General features: G+C 47.5%; 1 protein-coding gene across 1 annotated transcript in view; it reads left to right on the top strand.

Moving 5' to 3' along the window:
• The window catches only part of mdn1 (midasin AAA ATPase 1), a 45,356-nt gene that overhangs the window by 14,832 nt on the left and 10,164 nt on the right, over positions 1 to 20,360 (top strand). The window contains exons 34-81 of the mRNA XM_037448661.2: positions 366 to 626; positions 735 to 932; positions 1,319 to 1,527; positions 1,632 to 1,754; positions 1,903 to 2,100; positions 2,445 to 2,552; positions 2,689 to 2,877; positions 3,733 to 3,822; positions 3,914 to 4,177; positions 4,271 to 4,535; positions 4,635 to 4,794; positions 4,923 to 5,039; positions 5,132 to 5,340; positions 5,424 to 5,572; positions 5,760 to 5,959; positions 6,254 to 6,477; positions 6,852 to 6,965; positions 7,148 to 7,277; positions 7,484 to 7,590; positions 7,730 to 7,863; positions 8,333 to 8,499; positions 8,750 to 8,870; positions 9,061 to 9,274; positions 9,690 to 9,930; positions 10,032 to 10,155; positions 10,767 to 10,931; positions 11,024 to 11,238; positions 11,328 to 11,715; positions 12,006 to 12,118; positions 12,492 to 13,167; positions 13,255 to 13,416; positions 13,886 to 14,171; positions 14,267 to 14,505; positions 15,005 to 15,100; positions 15,205 to 15,299; positions 15,480 to 15,604; positions 15,894 to 16,049; positions 16,261 to 16,370; positions 16,471 to 16,544; positions 16,661 to 16,844; positions 16,968 to 17,112; positions 17,677 to 17,823; positions 17,917 to 18,043; positions 18,145 to 18,250; positions 18,484 to 18,599; positions 19,090 to 19,497; positions 19,574 to 19,800; positions 19,925 to 20,062. Of these exons, the coding sequence (XP_037304558.2) occupies positions 366 to 626; positions 735 to 932; positions 1,319 to 1,527; positions 1,632 to 1,754; positions 1,903 to 2,100; positions 2,445 to 2,552; positions 2,689 to 2,877; positions 3,733 to 3,822; positions 3,914 to 4,177; positions 4,271 to 4,535; positions 4,635 to 4,794; positions 4,923 to 5,039; positions 5,132 to 5,340; positions 5,424 to 5,572; positions 5,760 to 5,959; positions 6,254 to 6,477; positions 6,852 to 6,965; positions 7,148 to 7,277; positions 7,484 to 7,590; positions 7,730 to 7,863; positions 8,333 to 8,499; positions 8,750 to 8,870; positions 9,061 to 9,274; positions 9,690 to 9,930; positions 10,032 to 10,155; positions 10,767 to 10,931; positions 11,024 to 11,238; positions 11,328 to 11,715; positions 12,006 to 12,118; positions 12,492 to 13,167; positions 13,255 to 13,416; positions 13,886 to 14,171; positions 14,267 to 14,505; positions 15,005 to 15,100; positions 15,205 to 15,299; positions 15,480 to 15,604; positions 15,894 to 16,049; positions 16,261 to 16,370; positions 16,471 to 16,544; positions 16,661 to 16,844; positions 16,968 to 17,112; positions 17,677 to 17,823; positions 17,917 to 18,043; positions 18,145 to 18,250; positions 18,484 to 18,599; positions 19,090 to 19,497; positions 19,574 to 19,800; positions 19,925 to 20,062 (8,814 nt within the window). The remainder of the gene's footprint in view (positions 1 to 365; positions 627 to 734; positions 933 to 1,318; positions 1,528 to 1,631; positions 1,755 to 1,902; positions 2,101 to 2,444; positions 2,553 to 2,688; positions 2,878 to 3,732; positions 3,823 to 3,913; positions 4,178 to 4,270; positions 4,536 to 4,634; positions 4,795 to 4,922; positions 5,040 to 5,131; positions 5,341 to 5,423; positions 5,573 to 5,759; positions 5,960 to 6,253; positions 6,478 to 6,851; positions 6,966 to 7,147; positions 7,278 to 7,483; positions 7,591 to 7,729; positions 7,864 to 8,332; positions 8,500 to 8,749; positions 8,871 to 9,060; positions 9,275 to 9,689; positions 9,931 to 10,031; positions 10,156 to 10,766; positions 10,932 to 11,023; positions 11,239 to 11,327; positions 11,716 to 12,005; positions 12,119 to 12,491; positions 13,168 to 13,254; positions 13,417 to 13,885; positions 14,172 to 14,266; positions 14,506 to 15,004; positions 15,101 to 15,204; positions 15,300 to 15,479; positions 15,605 to 15,893; positions 16,050 to 16,260; positions 16,371 to 16,470; positions 16,545 to 16,660; positions 16,845 to 16,967; positions 17,113 to 17,676; positions 17,824 to 17,916; positions 18,044 to 18,144; positions 18,251 to 18,483; positions 18,600 to 19,089; positions 19,498 to 19,573; positions 19,801 to 19,924; positions 20,063 to 20,360) is intronic.

Genomic DNA, 20,360 nt, shown 5'->3' on the forward strand with positions numbered 1-20,360 from the left:
ATGAATTCATGTATCAATAATGTAAAGACTGAACAGTAATTATATCCAGTTCCTTGCAATAGGCATTGAATGTTAATTGGAATATGTAGAAGTTATGTTGTTAACAAATCAGAGGCAACATTGCACTAATGAAAATGATCTAATGTGAAAACCCCCCCAAATAACCGTAAAAAACTAAATTCCAACCAAGAAACTGTATCAAGAATCAGGATTTTTTTATTTTATTTAACATGGCGGTTGGTGCATAACACAGATAAGATAACGGTGCAAGAAAATGGCATGTTCAATTTTTTTAATTTACAGTTGACTCTGGGGTGAGAGGGTTCGGCTGTAGCTCACACGATCCCTTTTGGTCTCAAACACAGGTGGCGACCTCGCAGAGCTGATGCTGGACTTCATCGAGTGGCTGACCAGGCAGGACTTCGGCCGCCGCTGCATCCTGAGCGTCAGGGACATCCTGTCCTGGGTCTACTTCCTTAACGTTGTGTGTGAACGGGACGAGGATGGCTTCATGACCATGGGGGCCCCGGAGGACGACGAGGAGGCCGAGTGGGACCTCAGACTGGACACTGTCACCGCCTTCATCCACGCCGCTTGTCTGGTCTACATCGATGGCATTGGCTCTGGTGAGCTGGCGGCTTGTTTTCTTTCTTTTTTTTTGTGTTCTGCCCTCCAATCTTTCCTCTAAATAATCTGGTTTAAGAGCCGTGAACAAAGACTCCGTTGTCCTGCAGGGACCACGGCATCCTGTGCCGACAACGCTTTGCTTGCACGCCGGCTTTGCTTGGGCTACCTGCAAGAGCGGCTGAGCAAAATGACGAAACTGGATCAGGAGATGCTGGACGCCCTGAGGGTGTATGACAGCGGCCTGCCGCGGGAACCCCAGTGGGGCGAAGACTTCTTCGGCATTGATCCCTTCTACATTGCTTTAGGTAAGTCTGTGTACATCTCGTCCACATCAGTCTATACTTTTCAAAAATTATTCTTTGCGACCTGAAAGAGTTACAGACTTGTATTTCAGTGCTTTCAATTACCTTAATTTGACCCATGGTCCAGATGTATTCTATTAACTCAGGATTACTTTGTTCAAATATCCCTGCACAGCTTTGGATTGTTCTTCCAAAATGTTGTGCAATTCTGACAAGATACTCATTGGATGTTGATATGTTCAAATCCTATTGAGCAACGTTGGCATTGCCGTCCCCCTAAAGTTATTGCACCTTTAGCCTGATTTGCACACTTTTTTATTAAAATAATAAAGGAGTTAAACTAGTAATGATTACACACGGATGAGTTTCTCTTCCCGTTGTTCCCCCAGGGTCTCAGACTGAGAGCCGTAACCTGCCGGACTACGCCATCTCAGCGGGAACCACCGCGGTGAACGCACAGAGGCTCCTGCGGGCGCTGAAGCTGCAGAGGCCCGTGCTGCTGGAGGGCTCACCCGGCGTGGGGAAAACCAGTCTGGTGGCTGCCCTGGCAAAAGCTTCTGGGAACCATCTGGTCAGAATCAACCTGTCTGAGCAAACGGTAAAACATTTATCATGAATAATGCCTCAAAAGGTCGCTGCTACCTCCCTCCCCCCATTCTGCTCCTGGATGAGCTGGCCCTGATGAGGTGTGTTCTCTGGCAGGATGTCACTGACTTGTTTGGAACTGATCTCCCTGTGGAGGGAGGAAAGGGAGGAGAGTTTGCGTGGCGTGACGGCCCCCTTCTGGCCGCTTTGAAGGCGGGCCACTGGGTGGTCCTGGATGAGGTAAGGGCTGCAGTTCATGCAGTTTTATTATTTTGTACACCATTATTGTGGCTTGGAGCCGGGGGCAGACAAATTGCAATCACCTGATATTGATATAACCTGAAATGAAATGCTGGCTTAAACCCCCCCCCCACCCATCCTTTTACAGCTTAACCTGGCCTCTCAGTCAGTGTTGGAGGGTCTGAACGCCTGCTTTGATCACCGGGCAGAGATCTACATTCCTGAGCTGGGGATGAGCTTCCAGGTTCAGCAGGAAAAGACCAAGATCTTCGGCTGCCAGAACCCCTTCACTCAAGGTGGGGGTCGTAAAGGACTCCCCAAGTCCTTCCTCAACAGATTCACTCAGGTAAGATTGTACAAACGTTTAACAGTTATTAATTTAAATGAATAAAAATGCTACGCAGCGGTCAGATGTGGAAATTCAAATGATATTGTCAATCATGTTATTCTATAAAATATATTTTTAAACAAGGATTAATTAGTATTTCTTATACTATATTTTCACAAGATTAAAACCTCAATGGAGACTACAGACTGTGATTCAATGGTTTGTCTCATGTGCCATGGCCCATCCAGACTCCAAAACTAAAGACAATAAGCCAGAATCTCATCAGTGAGCAAAGCAATCATTTTCAGGAATCTGCCCCCCTCCTCCTCCCCTCTCCCCTCTCCCCTCCCCCGTGTTCTCAGGTGTTCGTGGACCAACTCACGAGTAAAGACATGGAATTCATAGGAGATGCTATTTTCGCCAGCATTGACAAGGAAATCATTGCTAAAATGGTTGAGTTCAGTAACAAGGTGAGCTTTTCTTAATTTACTCTTACTGCTGTGCAAACTGAGATACGAGATACAAACCTGGAGTCTAACATCAGACAGTTTCACATTATTGGGACCCTTAAAAGCTTATTTTTGTGTTTGTATGTGTCTCCAACAGCTTGTCCAGGAGGTGTGTGTGGAGCGGCGGTGGGGTCATAAGGGAAGTCCCTGGGAGTTCAACCTGCGGGACATGTTCCGCTGGTGTCAGCTGATGCAAGCTGACCAGTCCCCGGGATTCTTCAACCCGGGCCAGCATGTAGCCTTGGTGTTTGCAGACAGGATGAGAGCGGAGGCTGACAAGGCTCAGGTACAATATTCCTTGATGGTACTCGAGAGATCACGAGAAGATTGTATCAGTGTGTCACTGGATTAAAGTTTTGAGTTTTTTCAAGAATCCCTATTCTTAACAGATTATGTTTTTTCCTTAAATTTGTCTCATTTTTATTGTCTAAATTATTTCACATAAGGCATTTTGGCTTTGCGTAACATTGAGAACATACTAAAGATTATATATGACCACAAGATAAATATATTTACTGAGGGGTTTTCTTTTTGAACTGGTTTCTTTGTAGGGAGAGCTGGCACGATCATGGCATTGTAGATGCTTGTGAAAGTGGACAAGAGAGCCAAGTTTTTGGTTATAGAGGCTTTTTGTGTTGGATTATTCTAACCACTCAATCTGTTTGCGGTAAACCACTTCAAAATAAAACGACAGGTCCCCCACGTCAAGGATTCTGTAAGATTTTAAGAGCTTGGGTGGTAATCATATTGAAGGATAGAGGCCAATCAGCAACATGTGGTGTCCTGTAGTAAGGCTAATGAGGAAATTCCTTAAATATTATTTCTAATCCAAAATCTATATTCCCTCAGTAAACATCCGTTCATGCTCTCAATTTGTAGTTTCAAGGCTTTCTTCAATACATTATGATCTTCGTTTTGTAAATTATGGTCCACTTGGAGTCAAATAGACTCTTTAGAATTAACAGCTCAAAATAATAAGCTAATGCTGTGGCCTACATGCCATTAAGTGACTTTATTTTTTGCATATTAAATTCCCTCACCTTTCTGCACTCAGTGGACACCATCAGTGATGTAGGTACTGAAGTATGGGACAGTTGTTTGGCACGGTTCAGTTTGTGAAGATCCTCCCCCCTGCACGCAGGTTCTGTCCGTGTTTCGGAAGGTGTTCGGCGAGGACTCAGAGCCTTCCAGCGGCTCCAGACAGTTCCACATCACTCCCCTCAACCTGCAGGTTTGTCGAAACAACAAAAAGGATTTTTCACACGCAAATGTTTTAAACTGTACACACAAAGGATTTATTTCCTCTTGATTCACCCCTATAGGTGGGGTTCTCCGTCCTGCCGCGCAGCGGCGGGGCTCCCGTGGCCCTCGACCCTCCGCTGTCCATCACACACCAGGCGCTGCGGCCCCTGGAGTCCCTGATGAAGTGTGTGGAGATGGGCTGGATGACCATACTGGTCGGCCCCACGGCCAGCGGGAAAACCAGCCTGGCGAGACTATTGGCTCTGCTGACGGGACACCGCCTCCGGGTCATGGCCATGAACAGCGCCATGGACACCACAGAGCTGCTGGGAGGCTTTGAACAGGTAATCGGGAACTTGTTTGTCCACCTCGCTTGAGCTCTTTGACTTTCTTGAAGCAACCTAAACACACGGCTCGCCACCCTTTTCTTACTTCAGGTTGACATCATGCGGCCGTGGCAGCAAGTGCTGGAGAGTGTGGACTACATTGTCACCATGGTAATAAGGCGGGGCCTGATGTCGCTGGATGTCGGCATCCAAGACACAGAGTTCCTGCTGCAGACATGGGGTCTGTTCTGCCACTGGCTGAAGGAGAACGGACTGCAGAGAACCGGGGGGACCATCAACTCGGAGGCCCTAAACAAGCTGGAGGTCATCATCCTTCTCCTGCAGAAACTCAACACCAAGCTCAAAGTCTTCACCGGTAATGGCCAAGTAGAGTCCCAATATTAGCTTGGTTTTCTTGTGAGTATAACAATTGGTTTCCAGTGGTATAACTCCCTTGTTTTTTTTTGTCTTCCAGACATGTCCAAGCTGCAGATGGACTTCACCCTGCTGAAGGAGCGTCTGGCGCAGCTGGAGGACGGCTGGACAAACGGAGGCTTCGAGTGGCTGGATGGTATGCTGGTCCAGGCCCTGCAGGCCGGGGACTGGCTGCTCATGGACAACGTCAACTTCTGCAGGTGAGTGGAAACAGAACCGCTATAGAATTGGAAATTTGAGGAATCACTTTTCCCAAGTTTGAGATTGAATTTTTATTTGTAGGTCAAATTATTTAGCAAATTGGATTGTTTGAATATTGTTCTCTTAGCGCGTCCGTCCTGGATCGCCTCAATGCTCTGCTGGAGCCCGGTGGATCCCTCACCATCAACGAACGCGGCGTCATAGACGGGAAGACCCCCAAAATCACCCCTCATCCCAACTTCAGGTAGCAATACTTGAGCCTGTTCCCGTCTTGCTGAAGTCATCGAAGAAGTGCATGCTCAGCGTTGTGTGTGTGTGTGTGTGTGTGTGTGGCAGGTTGTTCCTGACCATGGACCCAGCACATGGGGAGCTCTCCCGGGCCATGAGGAACAGAGGGGTGGAGGTGTACATCCCAGGGGAACATGAGGGGTCCTGCTGGGACACCCTGGACCTGAAGACCCTGCTTCACACTGCAGGGGTGACCGGGGACTGTGTGTGTGATCTTCTGATCGAAATACACAAAAGCATTAAATCGGCCATTTGGGGTGAGCGCTGAATAATGCTAACGAATGCGTGTGTTCACAGTCAACCTGCAGAACCAAAATAACGACTATCCTGTATCATTTAGATTCCCCGGCCTCATCAGTGGCCTCCCTGCTCCATGCCGCAACCCTGCTGTCCTGCCAGCTGCAGCGAGGTGTGGATTTACCCGGCGCCCTGCAGCAAGCCTGCGGAGAGGCCTACTCACTCTGTCAACGCACCACTGCTAGCCAAAAGGTATCAATGCTTCCCCAATTGTAATATTTGCAATACTCAGCCCCTTGAACCCTAATAAACAACTTGCGCTTGATCGTTGAATTATAAATCCAAAGGCTTTTCTCCATTTCCTCTAGCTTAAAGACATCCAGTGAGCAGAATCATGCTCCTCTGGGGATGAATAAACAGTGTTCTATTTCCCATCCAGCAAGCCCAACAGGTGATAGAGCAGCACTTGGCCATCCTGGACACGGAGGACTGGGGAAGCGGGCTGCTGTGTGCCGGCGTTTGGCCCGACGGGTTCCCGTCAGCCCTTCTCTCCACGGAGGACTCTTGCTTCTCCGCTGTCCTCAGAGACGGACAGGTCCTCTCCTTTTGTCTGAACACCCTCAGCCTGCAGGGCAAGCGGTAAGGACCTACCTATGTGAATGTGTGCTGGAAGGACCCAAACAATGTAGAGGGAGGTAATAAAATAAAGATGTGTTAAAAGCAGTTAAAAGCACCAAAAGTTCCAGTTGAAGCAAAATGTCTTAAAAGAGCTTAATTGAAAGGTACTCAGGGATGTTGATGAATTATCAGTTCACATGAAAAAGCGGAACATTCATCCCCTAAAAGGAGTTGTAGTACCGGGGATAACTTTTCTTGTAATGCCAGATGAAGTGTAACCGCACGTCTGATGCGTTCTTGTTCCGTCTTCCACAGCAATAGACCTCTAAGCCTCAGCGACCTGCAGAGAGCGCTGCAGAGCAGCGGAGTCCACGAAGGTCTGATGTTCTCTGGAGGAGTAGTGGATCTGGCGGAAGGAGACATGCTGAGGCTGATCCCCACTGCAGTCAGGCTGCTCACTGAGAGGGCCTCTCACGGAGACTGGATCCTCCGCAGCAGCTGGCTCTCACACCTGGGGAAGAGCTACAAAAACGCTCCAGGTTGGTGTCTCCGCACACACAAACACAACATCTCAGACTTCTCTTCAAAGATAAGGTATTCACTTCTAATGATAGATTTCCATGAATTTAATATACCTCCAAGGTTATGCTAACTAGAACATGTAGGTTTTGTTGGCTTGTTTCCATAGGGTATAAAACGTCTAACCTAACTTATTATGTACAAAAGCAGTTTCCTCAGAAGCAAGTGGCTCCGGGTACAACCTCAGCCCAACAGGAAGAACCCTTTTTTAGCTCTTATTTAAGATATTTTAAGTTTGAGATTCCACTTACTTGCTAAAATTAAAGTGAACGCATTTGTCCAGAACAATCCAGTACCGTGGATCCTGACACTATGTGGTTCTTGACTCTTTCAGATCCGGCGCTGGTCCAGGTGGAGGCAGGAAACAGGGCTCTGAAGGCTGTGTTTGGTAGCAAACTTGCTGCCAAGGGCAAATCACTAACAGAGTTGCTGCAACCTCACAGCAAAGGTAAACCTTTGGTCTGTTCTTCTGTTTAAAAAAAGAAAAGCACCCTATTTAGAATTCTCATCAAGGTGAGGAGGCAATGGGGTTGTGTGAATTAGCTCTGAGCTCTAGTATTATGATTTATATTACATTATGGAGTTAATGGCCTGAACGTGAAAGCAAAAAGAATTCTGTTACTTTACCAGATGAATACAGGATTCTGGTCGACATGCGATGGAACAAACAGTACCTGGATATCTTGGCTAACAAGTGCAACTTTGAGGACGAGGAAAGATACATGGAGTTCCTGGAGGCACTGAACGCCGTTGCAAACCGGTACGCTGCAGGTTTCCTGTTAACTTAATCCTGCTTGAATTTTGCCTGAGGCCCTCTGCTCATACATTGCTGATGGAAAATATCTTTAAAGATTGCTAAACTAGATAAATATGCATGTATACATGCTATACAAGTGTGAGTTAGGTCCTGTGTGTCAATGTATAAAATAAGCCTAACCTTTGTGCGTGCGTGCATGTGTGTGTTAGGATTGTTCTGATGATGGACCGAGAGGAGCGGTCTGTCATCTGCACCTGTGCTATCAACCTGTCCGCTCAGGACTGTGCCCTGAGAATAGCCACGGCCTTCAGCAAAGGTATGCTCAGCATTTAGCACACTTTGGGTTATATGAACTGATAGAAGTGTAACTCATGCGTAGCAAAGTTCTCAACACCTGAGACCTACTTGTAGTTCCTAACTCAGTTTGTGCAATCTGCGTCTTCCTCTTCACACAGGGACTGTGGATATTGGTCACCTGCCCCACCCAGTGCTGATGCACCTGCGGGCCTTCTTTGACTTGTGGGATTTGTTCACTCTGCAGGCCGTCCAAAGCGGACAGCCCTACATCTCTGACCACATTATGTTTGAGGTCAGAACCCAAAATGTCCATTTTCACTTTGTCCAGTAAACACCTTGTTGTGTGTACACCTATATCTTCTGCTACTGCAACTGCTCCTTTTATCGCTATCGATTGCTTGGCCCCTGGTTTCTGAACCTGCTGCGGGGCTGTGGACGGTCCGCCACTACCTTATAGAACGTGGTTTGCTTGTTTATTTGAAGGCTTTCCATTACATCATCACTGCTCCCATTAATATTAGCGCCACTGCTATTGCAACTATCACCACTAAAACTCTTCTCATGCTTCTTCAATTGCTACCTGTTCTACCTCCTTTACTTCTACTGCAACAGTAATTAAAAGCATGTCTACATGACTCTTTGCTGGGTAATTAAATAAGTTGCACAGGTGAATCACTATTAAATGTATCATAAAAATGATGGAATTAAAATGCCTTTGGTTGACCTCGCTCACGGTGCTCTACCTGTCGACACATGTTTAGATCCTGCAGCTGCTGCAGTGGCTTGATCGTTTCTGGGATGTCTGCAGCACCCTGCCGGCCGACTCGCAGGGCATCTCTGTGCTGTCTCTGCACTGGCAGTGGGTGCAGAAGCACCTCATCCTCCACCTGCCCCAGCTGCTGCTGGGAGATACTGACACCACATTTGAGTGAGCACTTTCTACACTACTTATTATAACTCCACAATGATGTAGCTCTATGTTTAATTGCTTTTATTTATTTAGCTTTGCTCTAAAAGTACAGAGATTGCAATAGGGCTGTTTATCTGGCATACATTTGTATTTGATATATTACTAATATGCTACAATTGCACTACGGCATGTTTTTTTAATTTTTATGCAGAATGTCTGTGGTTCATTTATTTGACTGACTTACACTTGTGAATGTGCTGTGCTCCAGAGGTCACCAGGAGCTGCAGGCGGTCTCAACAGCCATCCAAACAGTTCTGTCCACCCCGGTGTCTGTGGCCACCGCTCTGAAGGGGATCCAGAAAACCCTTGGGAAAGCTCTGCCGTTCAAGGTCAGGAGGTCCTTCATCAGCAGATATCTATTCATCATCAGTGGTTTAATGTTTACCTTCTTTGCTATCTAATTCTGTCTTGTTTAATATAGTTCTGAAAACCCCAAAATAAATCTTTTAAAGCTTGTTAAGTGTAATCTCTGCTTCTGCGTTACCTCACAAACTGAACCATTTCCATCGTCTTCTCCAGCTGGAGTCAGTGGCTGAGTGTGCGTCTCGCCTCCGGCTCCTGAGCAAAGCCCTGGATGTCAGCGATCTAAGGCTGGATGGCACCACAGGTCCGTGGAAGCAGGAGCTGGTTCGGCTCCAGGGCGCCGGGCTCGGGCTAGACATCAAAGAGAGTCTCCTGGAGGCCTGGGGCCTCGTTCTGCTGGCCAACAACCAACTGGATCCACAGAAGTCCGGTGAGCTGTGGCTGCATCGCTCTAGTGGCTGTGGGGCCGAGTGAGGGTGCCCGTCAGTTCGTTGTTTGGCACATCTGTCCAACTGTGTACCATTCTTTATATTTCCTCTGTACTAGTGGTTTCTGCATGAGGGCAAGGGTGGACTTCAATCAGTAATCTGTAATTCAATCGGCACATACTCCCATTAGGATAAACGATTTCACATCTTCACATCTAATGTTCAGATTTGAACAATATGTATCATTTAATAATTAGCCTTGTCCATCATGCTTATATTGTGGGGCGAAATAGACATTGCAGTGTGCATGGCATGGGACACTTAACGGGGAAGGGGACGTTTGGTCTTCCATAGAAACTCAAAAAAACAAAAACAGCGTGAAATTAAACGGTCTCCATTTAAATTTCACACTGTCAGGAGTGTTGGAGAGGTTGGTGTTGAGCGTGGAGCAGCAGCAGCAACAGATGACCTCCAGAGGGCTGCTGGAGATGTGCTCCCTGCCTGAGGGCGAGGAGCCAGAGGAAGGAGTCCAGCTGTCCAGAGAGGAGCTGCAGCAGCTCAGCCGCAGGGCGCAGCTGTGGCCCCTGATGGAGGAACTGGCTGTACTCAACCAGCTGCGACTCAGCACCGACCTGCTGCACCTGGCCCTCTCTCCAGGGTAAAGCTCTACCTCTTCCTTGACATAGCATTAGTGCATGTGCGGACTGATGTTGAGACATGTGATGGGCTCCGTAGTGAATCCTTCCCGTTGACTTGCAGCGACCCGGAGGCTGAGGACAGCTTGCGCCGAGAACTCTCCAGACACTTGCGCTACTGCCTCCAGTCCACTCCGATGAACGTCAGTCAGCTCCAACCGCTGTGGTTCCTGCTCAGCAGTGACAGGGTCAGTGAACTATGGTTTCAGTTATATAATATATCCGAGCCAGTGGGGCACAATCGCAGTTCATGTGCACTAACACAGACTAGAAGCACACGCTACAATACTGAATCCTGTATAGCCCAAAAATCCAACTCCAATTTAGGACAGTCATATTTGGGTCCAGCCCTATTTACTGCCCCTATTGTATTAAATAGGTGATCAAAACATACAGTGCCAGTTTGACCCATATACAGCGAATGAAATAAGTGTTGAACACGACACAATTTTTCTCAGTAAATATATTTCCAAAGGAGCTATTGACATGACATTTTCACCAGATGTTGGTATCCAAGCAATACATAGATACAAAGAAACCAAAACAGAGCAGTTCAGAAATAAAGTTATGTGTAATAATGTGAAATGGCACAGAAAATGGTGACGTGTTCACTACTTATTTCACCCGCTGTATATAAGCCAAAAAATGCATTCAAACAGATTGTTGAGGAGTGGCCCAGGGGCCTTGGATGCCTCCCAGGCTATCATATTTGTTTTTGTCTGCTCTCCTACTGTATTATCACATAAAATGCTTCAAACATGAAGAGTATTGCTCATTATTGACTATCACTCTTTTTCAGCCGGCTGAGGAGCTGCAGTTTGTGTGGTGTGAGCTGCTATCTGAGGCTCTGTCCGCCCTGTGGACCAGCAGTGTGACCTCAGATCCCGACCTCTGGCTGAAATGGGACCCACTAAGTCCCAAGACCCAGCTATCTGCTAAGCTGCCCCGCGGAGCAGACAGCGTGGTACCGACCTTTAACGTCTCTTGTTAATGTCACTGTATTTACGACCGATTTTTTTTTTTTGCCGATTCAATACACGTCCATGTTGTTTTTAGGGGCCGGCCTTGCTCAGTAAAGCAGTGTGGTCGTGTTGCATGCTGGGAGTGCTCTGCAGCAGTGAGACCAGAGGTCGATGGGAACCATCAGGGGCGGCCCTCCTTTCCCTCTCCCACGTCACCCTGGGGGAGTGGAAGGAGAGGATCCAGCAGCTGCAGGATGTGTCTGCTGTGTTGTGGGATAATATGGCTCTCCCTGCACTGGCTGAGTTCAAGTAAATTGAAAACATGGAAAAATGCATTTTCCCTTCTACGAGCATCTATCATTTTTGGGGCTTACTAATCACCGTCATACCTCCCTTAGGGGCACAGACTTTAGGCTCCAAGGCGCGGTCCTGCGTCGCCAGCTTCAGAGCATGGCTGACCTGCTGCCTCCCAGTCTGCAGGAGGGCTACATGGAGAGCTGCGAGAGCCTGGTGGAGGACCCTGACCCTCTGATAGCTGCGCAGGAGATCCAGACGATCTTCAGAGACTTCATGCCGTCTAACCTGCTCCCTAACGGCCTGGTTGAGGCCTGCATCACCTGTCTGCAGCAGTACGTCCAAAGCAAAGTCCAAGGCTCGAACCAACTGGCCCGGTCTGGAGTGTTCTGGGTCAACATGGGCCTGCTGCAGATCAAAGTGTGGACTCCTCAAACTATCTTTGATCCAGCTGTGAAGAGGGCCTACAAACTCAACTACTTACAACAAGAGGTCAGTTACTTCTAGTCTTTTTCAACTCATTTTGTCAAATGAATATATATATATATTCATTTTAAACAAAAATTTCATTGTACTGTTCTGTCATGGAATTATAAGAAACTAACTGTTGAAGGTAAAAAGCAACTTCCAATTGTGTCTTCAGAAACTGAACTGCAGCGTTAAATATTTTATTAATTATTTCAATGGGATTTTTTGGGATACCTTGTTGGTGGTCATTGGAAGGTGGTTTAAAATACTTTTGCCTGATGATGAGACGGGCATGTCCCTTTTGTCTGTCACAGCTGGCTTTGCTGCAGGAGGAGTGGAGAGGACGCAGCCTGTCATCTCAGTTGCTGACCGGAGCAGAGCTGGGGGAGAGCAGCACCACTGATGGCTTCCAACATCCTAGAATCAGGTGAGAAGCAGCAAAATTTGATGTGATGATACAACAAAAAACTCAACAATTAATCCAAGTCTCGATGTGACCCGAGAGGTCAGATTTCCCATTGATTTCATTTTTCAATTCAATTTTATTTTATTTTGCATCGCCATGAATGTGCCTCAGAGTGCTTTACAATGTCTACGCATACGACATCCTCTGTCCTGGGATCCTCACATCCCGCATTTCATGAATTTAGCTGAGTTAGCTGAGATGTTGAGCACAATGCACACTTGTCCTTCTGTATAAGGAATATATTGCCTTAGAGCCAATATGGGGAGGAGGAATGGTTACAGTCACCCACGGTTTCCAGACCTGCTTGTTATATGTTTCTGACTTGTTGGTGCAGGTACCTGTGGATCCGTATGCAGCAGGTGAAGGATCAGATAGCTGAGCTCTCCAGGAAGCAGGCCTCTCGCCCACATGAACCCCAGTATGGGCGCCTCTTCCAGGAGCTGCAGCACTACCTGTGCAGCATTGGCCAAGCAACTGCTGTGGAAACCCTGTTGTCGCACCTGCTGAAGGCTTTGCAGGGCTCCTCCAAGTCCAAGTCCCGGTCAGCCGTTCAGGGCCTGCTGAAGGAGGAGGCTGTGTGGCAGAACTCTCACAAGCGCTTCTGCCAGAGGCTGCTGGAAGACTACCCCATGTACCCCGATGTGGTCGGGCCGGTGCGCACCGGCATCCTCCAGCTCAGGCACGGGATGCGGCTGGTGGCCTCCCAGGTGGCCGCCTCGCTCACGCCTGTGCCTGGTCTGCCCAAGTTGGTGTCCTGTCTGCTGGCCTTCCCCTCGCTGTCCCCCAGCCTGCCGTCCTACCTGGCCCGGGCAGACTTCCTTTGCTCCAGAGCCTGCCTGGACATTCTGCGCTGCCTGGCAAAGCTCCTGCCACAGCATCAGGACCCCGAGCATGTGGTGCCCCAATCCTCCACGCTGCACTTGAACTCTCTGCTGTATCTGCAGTGTCACACCCTGTCCACGGGGGAGTTCAGCCCAGAGTCACGCAGCCTCTTCCGACACATCTGTCAGGTCAGAGAGATTGATAACTGGTTTAGCGTTTGAAGGATTTTTGTCCAGCTTTCCAAATCCAAATGGTTACTGTTGCTGACTCCTCAGGCTCTAGTGAACGAGTGGGATGAACAAGAGAGGTTGAAGAGAGAGCGAGAGCAGATGGAGGCCAGTCTGTACCGCAACCGCAGTCGACTGCACGGCTCGGGACTGACTGAGGAAGAGCAGGAGGAGAGGGACTTCAGACGCCAGTTCCCTCAGTTTAACCAGGTATCCTCACCTCTGGTCAGATCTTGCTGAAGCTTCAACACACTGGCCCATTTGTAGTCCCTAAATTGATTGTTAAATGGCAAATCTCAGAAACTGCCTGTATGATTTTTAGGATGAATGAATTTCTATCAATAGATGTTGAGAGGCGTTGCGATCTACTGTTTCCATATAAAGTCTTGCTTTTGAAATTAGTTCAACTGATTTTTGGGTTATAGTTGTATTTCTCATGTTTCAGTAATCAGTATCATGCTGTTTTTTTTTCCTTTCACAGTTTAGAACTGCGTCTGAAAACCTTTTATAGCTATTATGATCAAATATCATCACTATAAATTACGATTGCTCTTGTGAGTTTTAAGAGGTTTGGGACAGAGCAAGAAGTCTTTACTTTTGACTAAATTTAGACATGGCAAGTAGAGGATACAACGGTCAATGTTGGACTCTTTGGTGATCTCTGTTCGTTCTTCATTAGGACTTTGCAGACATCGTGACCCAGTCGAGTCTAGAGGGAACAGCAGACTCTGGTCTTACAGAGGAGGAAGTCAGGCTTCAGGAGGAGTCCATCGAGGGCAGCTTCCTGTCTCCGGCTGCTATGAACACAATGGTCCAGGTCCATCAGCGCCTCTGCCTGGGATACGCCCAGTCACTGTGGTACCAGAGCACGATACCAGCCAATCACAGCAGAGAACACATCAGAGCCCTGGTCTCTTCTTATCAGATTGTTTCCCCTGTGATGTCGCGCTTCTATCATCTCATTGGTTAGTGTCTTCTGTCAGTTTTACGGGTTTAAAGTAGAAACGTACTTTTGTCAACTGAATTAAAGTGTGTCTTGACTTCTGCGCTTGCCCCCCAGATGCCGAACTGGATCAGCAGCTCACAGGCAGTGAACTGCTGCTCTCCGCCCTGCTGCAGAACACTGTGCAGGGGTCGGGCGGTCCCGATGGTCTGTCTGTCGCCTCAGAAGGATCGTATGACTTCTACCAGCAGCCCAACATGAGCGAGGCCCGCCTTTGTCTTCCTGTCCTGGAGCAGCTGAGTGTGGCAGTGAAGCAAAGACTAGATGACTGGCCAGAGCACCCAGCTCTCATGCAGGTCAGATAACTACATCAAAGCCTGCGGTACATTAGAATATTGGGATTTATTGTCTTAAACCAAATATAACAGGAAGCAAGGTTTCTTTATGGTGATGTTTTGGTTTTTCCCAGGATCAAATCTATGACATTATCCTCCTGTCAAAATGGAGAGTAGGATCAAATATCACACCAACATTTTTGACACAGGGTTTAACAAGGACTGATTGTAGTCACTTTGATGGAGTCAGAAGGGAACTTCAGACATGCCTTCATTCAACTGACTTTTGATTGGTGTCTAATACTATAATTATATAATCTTGTGCCTCACGCCCCACAACAAATCGTGTTCATAGTAGAGTCTCATTCATTTTAGCCATTGCATTGACATCACTCTCCAATTCTAGCCATAAAGGTGTTACGACAGATGCATATCATTCCAAGTGACCCGTGTGGTCTGTGGACCACCTAGGTAATGTCCTGCTGTAGAAGCGGACTCTTATGAGACATTGGTTTTCCAGCTGACTGCGGTTGTGGAGAGGATCATGGCTTTCACCCTCGCCAGTCCACTGGCCAAGTTCCTCAATGGGCTAGAGATCCTTCTCTGTAAAGCACAGGTGAGCACTCTCAGCAAGATTTCTTTATGTGCCATGTAGTATTTTGATAGTGAGTGTCTAAAGTCTAGTGTTTTTGCTCATCTGTTCTTTGCTGGTCCTCTCAGGACTGGGAGAATAACGCCAGCCGGTCGGTCTCTCTGCGGAAAGAGCTGGAACCCGTTACCCAACTCATTATCCAGTGGCGCAAACAGGAGCTCAAGTAAGACACATGCACCTTGAATCCAGCCACCACCCTCTGTTGTGATTTCATGTTTTTAGATACCACAGAGATTAAACGTGGAACTGCAGTTTTGTACTTATACTGTGGGTTTTTTTGCAGCTGTTATACAAGCCCATGACAAATATGTCAATGTGTCCTCTTCTGTCTCTTGTGTGGTAGTTGCTGGTCAAGCAGTCTGGACAATGCGGTGAAGCGGCACACTGAGAAATCCACCAAACACTGGTTCTCCATCTACCAGCTAGTGGAGAGATATGTGGAGCAACACAGGGCTGATGCTAACACGGGTACGTACACAATGGCTCTGAGTGGGTGTTGGTTCACAACGATGCTGATACAGATGTTTATTTATTTGTGAAAACAACTGTCATTTTAATCAATCAACTGACATTGAAAACTTTTTCCTTTTAAAGTATATTTATAGGTGTGATACATCTTTAATTATATGTATTTTAAGCCAAAAAGAAGCCCATCTTTAACTTGCTTATCAATCCTTACACATCTCTAAGTGGAAAAAATATATGAAATGCTATGACTGCTCAGGCTTTTTTGTCTTCCTGTTAATGTTCTCTCCAGATGAGGAGGTGGAGCGCCTCTCCCTCTCCTCAGTGACCTCCACCCTCCAGGCCTTCATGGAGGGCTCCACCCTGGGAGAGTTCCACACTCGCCTAAGCATGCTGCTGAGCTTCCACTGCCACCTCCTGCTGATCCCCAACCAGCCACAACAAGGAGGTCAGCCTTCCCCTCTCCATACATGTGTATCTTAACCCAACAAGTCTGAATGAGAGTGGTCCTTCTCCATTCTGCCTGTGAAAGGGTGAAGGTGTATGACCCGTGTATCCTGTACAGGTCAAAACAGGCTCACATCTAGTATTTGTAGCTTTTTGGCTGTAGCTGCACTGTTGTCGATGGATGACCTGATAACTCTGTCCTTCTTACATAGAATCATTGTCCAGCCTGTTGTGGAATCTTCACAAATACTACAGTCAGTTTTCTGACTGCATCCAGACCAGGATCGTGCAGCTCAGGCAGCCCATCGAGAAGGAGCTCAAGGTTTATATTGATGTCCTTTTTATGTTCACATACCAATACTCTGAAACCTTGTCCACACATATCTGAGTAACACAGTGCATGCACATCCTTTTTCCCTCAGGACTTTGTCAAGATCTCCAAGTGGAACGATGTCAGTTTCTGGTCCATCAAACAGTCGGTGGACAAGACGCATCGGTAAATGATGACCACAAACAATTTGGGGGATGTGGCTTGTTTTCTAGAACCTGCTTTGGAAGGACAGATGCTCTCCCTGCCACTGACATTGTTCTGCCTGTGTTCTTTTCTCTCAGGACTCTCTTCAAGTTTGTCAAGAAGTTCGAGGGGGCTCTGAATAGTCCGAGTGTCCCTTCTCTGGTGGAACAGGGAAGCAGCGCCAGTTTGGACTGCGTGGACACCAACCCAGAGGACACGCCCATCCGTAGGGTTCATAAGGAGCTGAAGAGTAGCCTGCCTGGGAAGGGCAGAGATCTGCAGGTACCAGTGTTTACATCCATTAGTGTGTTGCCTTTTTGTTAGCTATGATCACATTTTATCAAGCCATGTTTTCTACGTTCATGAACAATGAGTGAATCCGCTAAGCTGAACTGGGAATTTCAGCAGGAGGCACCAAAAGAAGGAGTTGATGCTTCATCTCTACTGGGACGTCTGCCTGTTCTGACCAGGAAGATGAAGAAACTTTGCGTCCAGCTGCTGAAGAAACACCCAGTGCCGGAGCTGGCTGAAGATCTGGACTGCTTCACTGGTAAAAATCCCTGTTGTAAATAATACATACAATACGAGGGCGGGGTCTCTGTAGATACTCAAGATTGCATACAAGAAGTCATCGTCACCTCCCCCTATGGTATGTAAAGTGGGGTTTTTTGGACTCTAGTCGCGGTACGTTATGTCACCCTCTTGGTGACCATATGTTGACTATGGAGGAATAATGTCTTGGCAGAGAAGCCATTTACAGCTCTGGTTACAACCTTTCTAATAACAGCGTAGCCAAAGCTATTTTTAAGAAAATCATGCCGTGCTCAAAAAGACTAGAAGGTTGAGATTGAGACTGTATACAATGTCACTGAGGTAATAACTCAAGCAAGAAGTAGGGGTATTTTTTCATAGATTTCTCCACCATCTGACTGCATTTTACAACAAGAGGAGTCGCTCCGAATGGCCATAAGAGAGGATGCAAGTTTGAGTTACTTAAAACCCTGGGCCTAGCTCATCAGGAATTTGTCATTACATCACACATTGCTTTATTTGTTGCACTACTACATTGGCTTCAGTGTTAATGCAGTATTCGTCTCTCCTCTTTCTTTACCAGGCGAGGTCATCAGCAACCTACGTGACCTGCAGAACCTCACCATTGACATGTCAGCAGAGAAGGAGAAGCAAAAAGCAGAGGTCAAGCACATCCTGCAGCAGAAGCAGAGAGCCCTCTCAGATCTGTTCAAGATGCTCCGAGAAATAGGTGAGTGTTTCTCACAGATCATCAATAGCGTCTCCTAGTGATAAAGGATTGAGGGAACTATTAAGTCAAACCTTGTGTCATGGTCCCATTTAGGTCTGTCGTACCGTAAAGGCCTAACGTGGAACAGGACAGTTGACCCAGAGCAAACCCTCTGTATGCAGCCGCTAGAGATGAGCACCGCTCTCTCTGCTGTGAGGAACCAGGAGCAGGCCGAGAGCATGTAAATACAAGCTGTTCATATAGCTTTGGAGGTCATGTTATTTTTGGTTTAAGTTAAAGTTGGCAAACAAAAGTCGATGACACCGTCTTCTTTTGCTGCAGGTTGTTCACGGAGCTGTTGACGGCATGGGACGGATGTCAGAAGTACTTTTACCGCTCGTGGGCCAGAAGAACAACCCTACTGACGGCTCTCCAGCAAGCTGCCAAGGTCAGACACAGATGCCCATTTGTCTGATAGTCCACAACGTGACACAGTTTTGCATTTACTACTCCTACAGCTCTCTGTCTAAAAGTTGACACCTTGCGTATAGATTGTTTATCTCTTGTGTTAACAACTAGAAAGATTTTCAACCTCTGCTGCAGTTCCTCACTCTACGTTTATACGTCTTAGCATGTCGCCCTGTAGTTTGAACTGTGTGTGTGTGTGTGTGTTTGCTGTAGGAGCTGGGTCTGGGGAACATTGAGCGCTGTAGAGGTTTCTCCTCTCACCTTTTCAAGCTCCTCCTCAAACAGAGGCAACGACTGGCCAAGCTCACTGGGCAGTGGGTCCATCTCAGGTCAGACTGCTGCGAGCACACAGCTATGTTTTTCAGAAAGTTGCTAGTCATCCCAGTTTTGATGTCTCCAAGACATTCTAGAAGTCTAATAGCTAGCTAGTCGGTCTCATCTGGCTCAACCGACAGATACAATTGAGTATTGTCTGCATAACTATGGTAGTTAATGCAGTGTTTTCTGATAACATTGGAAGCATATACAGGGTAAATAAAATCGTTCCAAGCACAGAACCTTGTGGGACTCCGTGACCAACATTTGTTGGTCATCGAGGATTCACCTCGATCGTTTATCAGAAACTATTTAACAAGGATGTGGTTGTAGGATTTCCATTTTTACAATAAAAAAGAGCTGTCTCCTTCATGGTCTTAATCCTGATCTCTGGAGGAAATGACACCTTTAGCATAGAATAAAATATAAATGCTTCTGGTAGTTTTATATTGTATCATCTTCTGCTCAATGCTGTACCCTGACCTGTTATCTTGCCACCTTCAGACGGCTAACTAACAGCGTCCAGGGCATCCAGGCCCACCTCCAAAGCCACGGTGAGGACGCAGGCTGCGCCCTCCCGCCTCAGGCCTCTCTCCAAGGTTGGGTCACCAAAGGCCAGGTGCTGGCTGCCCAGTGTGCCACCCTCCTGCAGCAGCTGGCCTGGCTGCTGCAGTGCTGCCCGGAGGACCTCCAGCAGAAGGAGGAGACCAGCAGCGGCCGGCAGCACACCTTGAGGTGTCCGTCCCCGCTGGCAGCCCCGCGCCAACCCCCCGGCTGCCTGATCCGGAGGGGAGACACCACTTGGTGCCACCTAAACCAGAGCATGAATGTGACGTTGAAGCAGACTTTGGGCCTGAAGGCGGAGCTGGACAATGTGGCGCAGCAGAGCTCAGAGGCGGCCCTCCACACATGGTACAACTCAATCACTCGAGGGGTTCATGTATGAAATCTGGCGTAGGAGTAACTACATTGTTACTTTTTCACACAGGAACCATTTTGTCACATGCTGTTCGGCCTTCGACCAGCTGGCAGAGGTAGCGGCTCAGATGCCCAGCATGGAGCAGCTGTTCACCCCGGCCCTGTGCGTCGGCGGCCCGGGCAGCCGGCCGGCGATCGCCCAGAGCCTGCAGTATGTCAGAGGACAGGTGGAGGCTAGCATCACCGAGTTCACAACCTGGAAGACCCAGCTGCTCTCCATTGGAACGCAGCACTCAGGTGAATGCAACGGTCCTACTACTAATACGCCTTCAAGTAATAATAACATCCTGCCCAGACAGAAGACATAGCTCTTAGTTCAATGATTCCACGGCTCACTCTGCCCGTCTACCTCTCCTAACAGATCAGCAGCCCGCCTTCTGCGGCGAATTCTCTGCTGAGCTGGAGACAAACATCAACACGGTGCTGTGTGCTGTCCAGACGCTGGTGAAGAGGAGGGAGAGAGAACAACAAAGACAAACAGAGCAGCGTGGTGAGACAGGTGAGAACGACGCAGTCGGCACACATTCATCATGAGCTGCTACATTCATCTGTGAGGGTTCCCCACATTACATCTTCCAGTTTAGCTGCACAAACTTTTTCTTGTACAACATTATGAAGGAACAGCTTTAATGCAGTGTGTTTCTTGGACCGATGCCTGATATTATTAATTCAATTATTATATCATTTATTTTGGGCTTGAACAAATTTATCTGCAATTTTATAACAATAGCTTGGAATGAGGTTGGCAGAATATTGTCATTACTATAGACTACACAGTCCAAAGAGGTGGAGAATGG

Source organism: Pungitius pungitius, chromosome 20 (assembly GCF_949316345.1).
Source record: "Pungitius pungitius chromosome 20, fPunPun2.1, whole genome shotgun sequence".
Taxonomy (NCBI): Eukaryota; Metazoa; Chordata; class Actinopteri; order Perciformes; family Gasterosteidae; genus Pungitius; species Pungitius pungitius.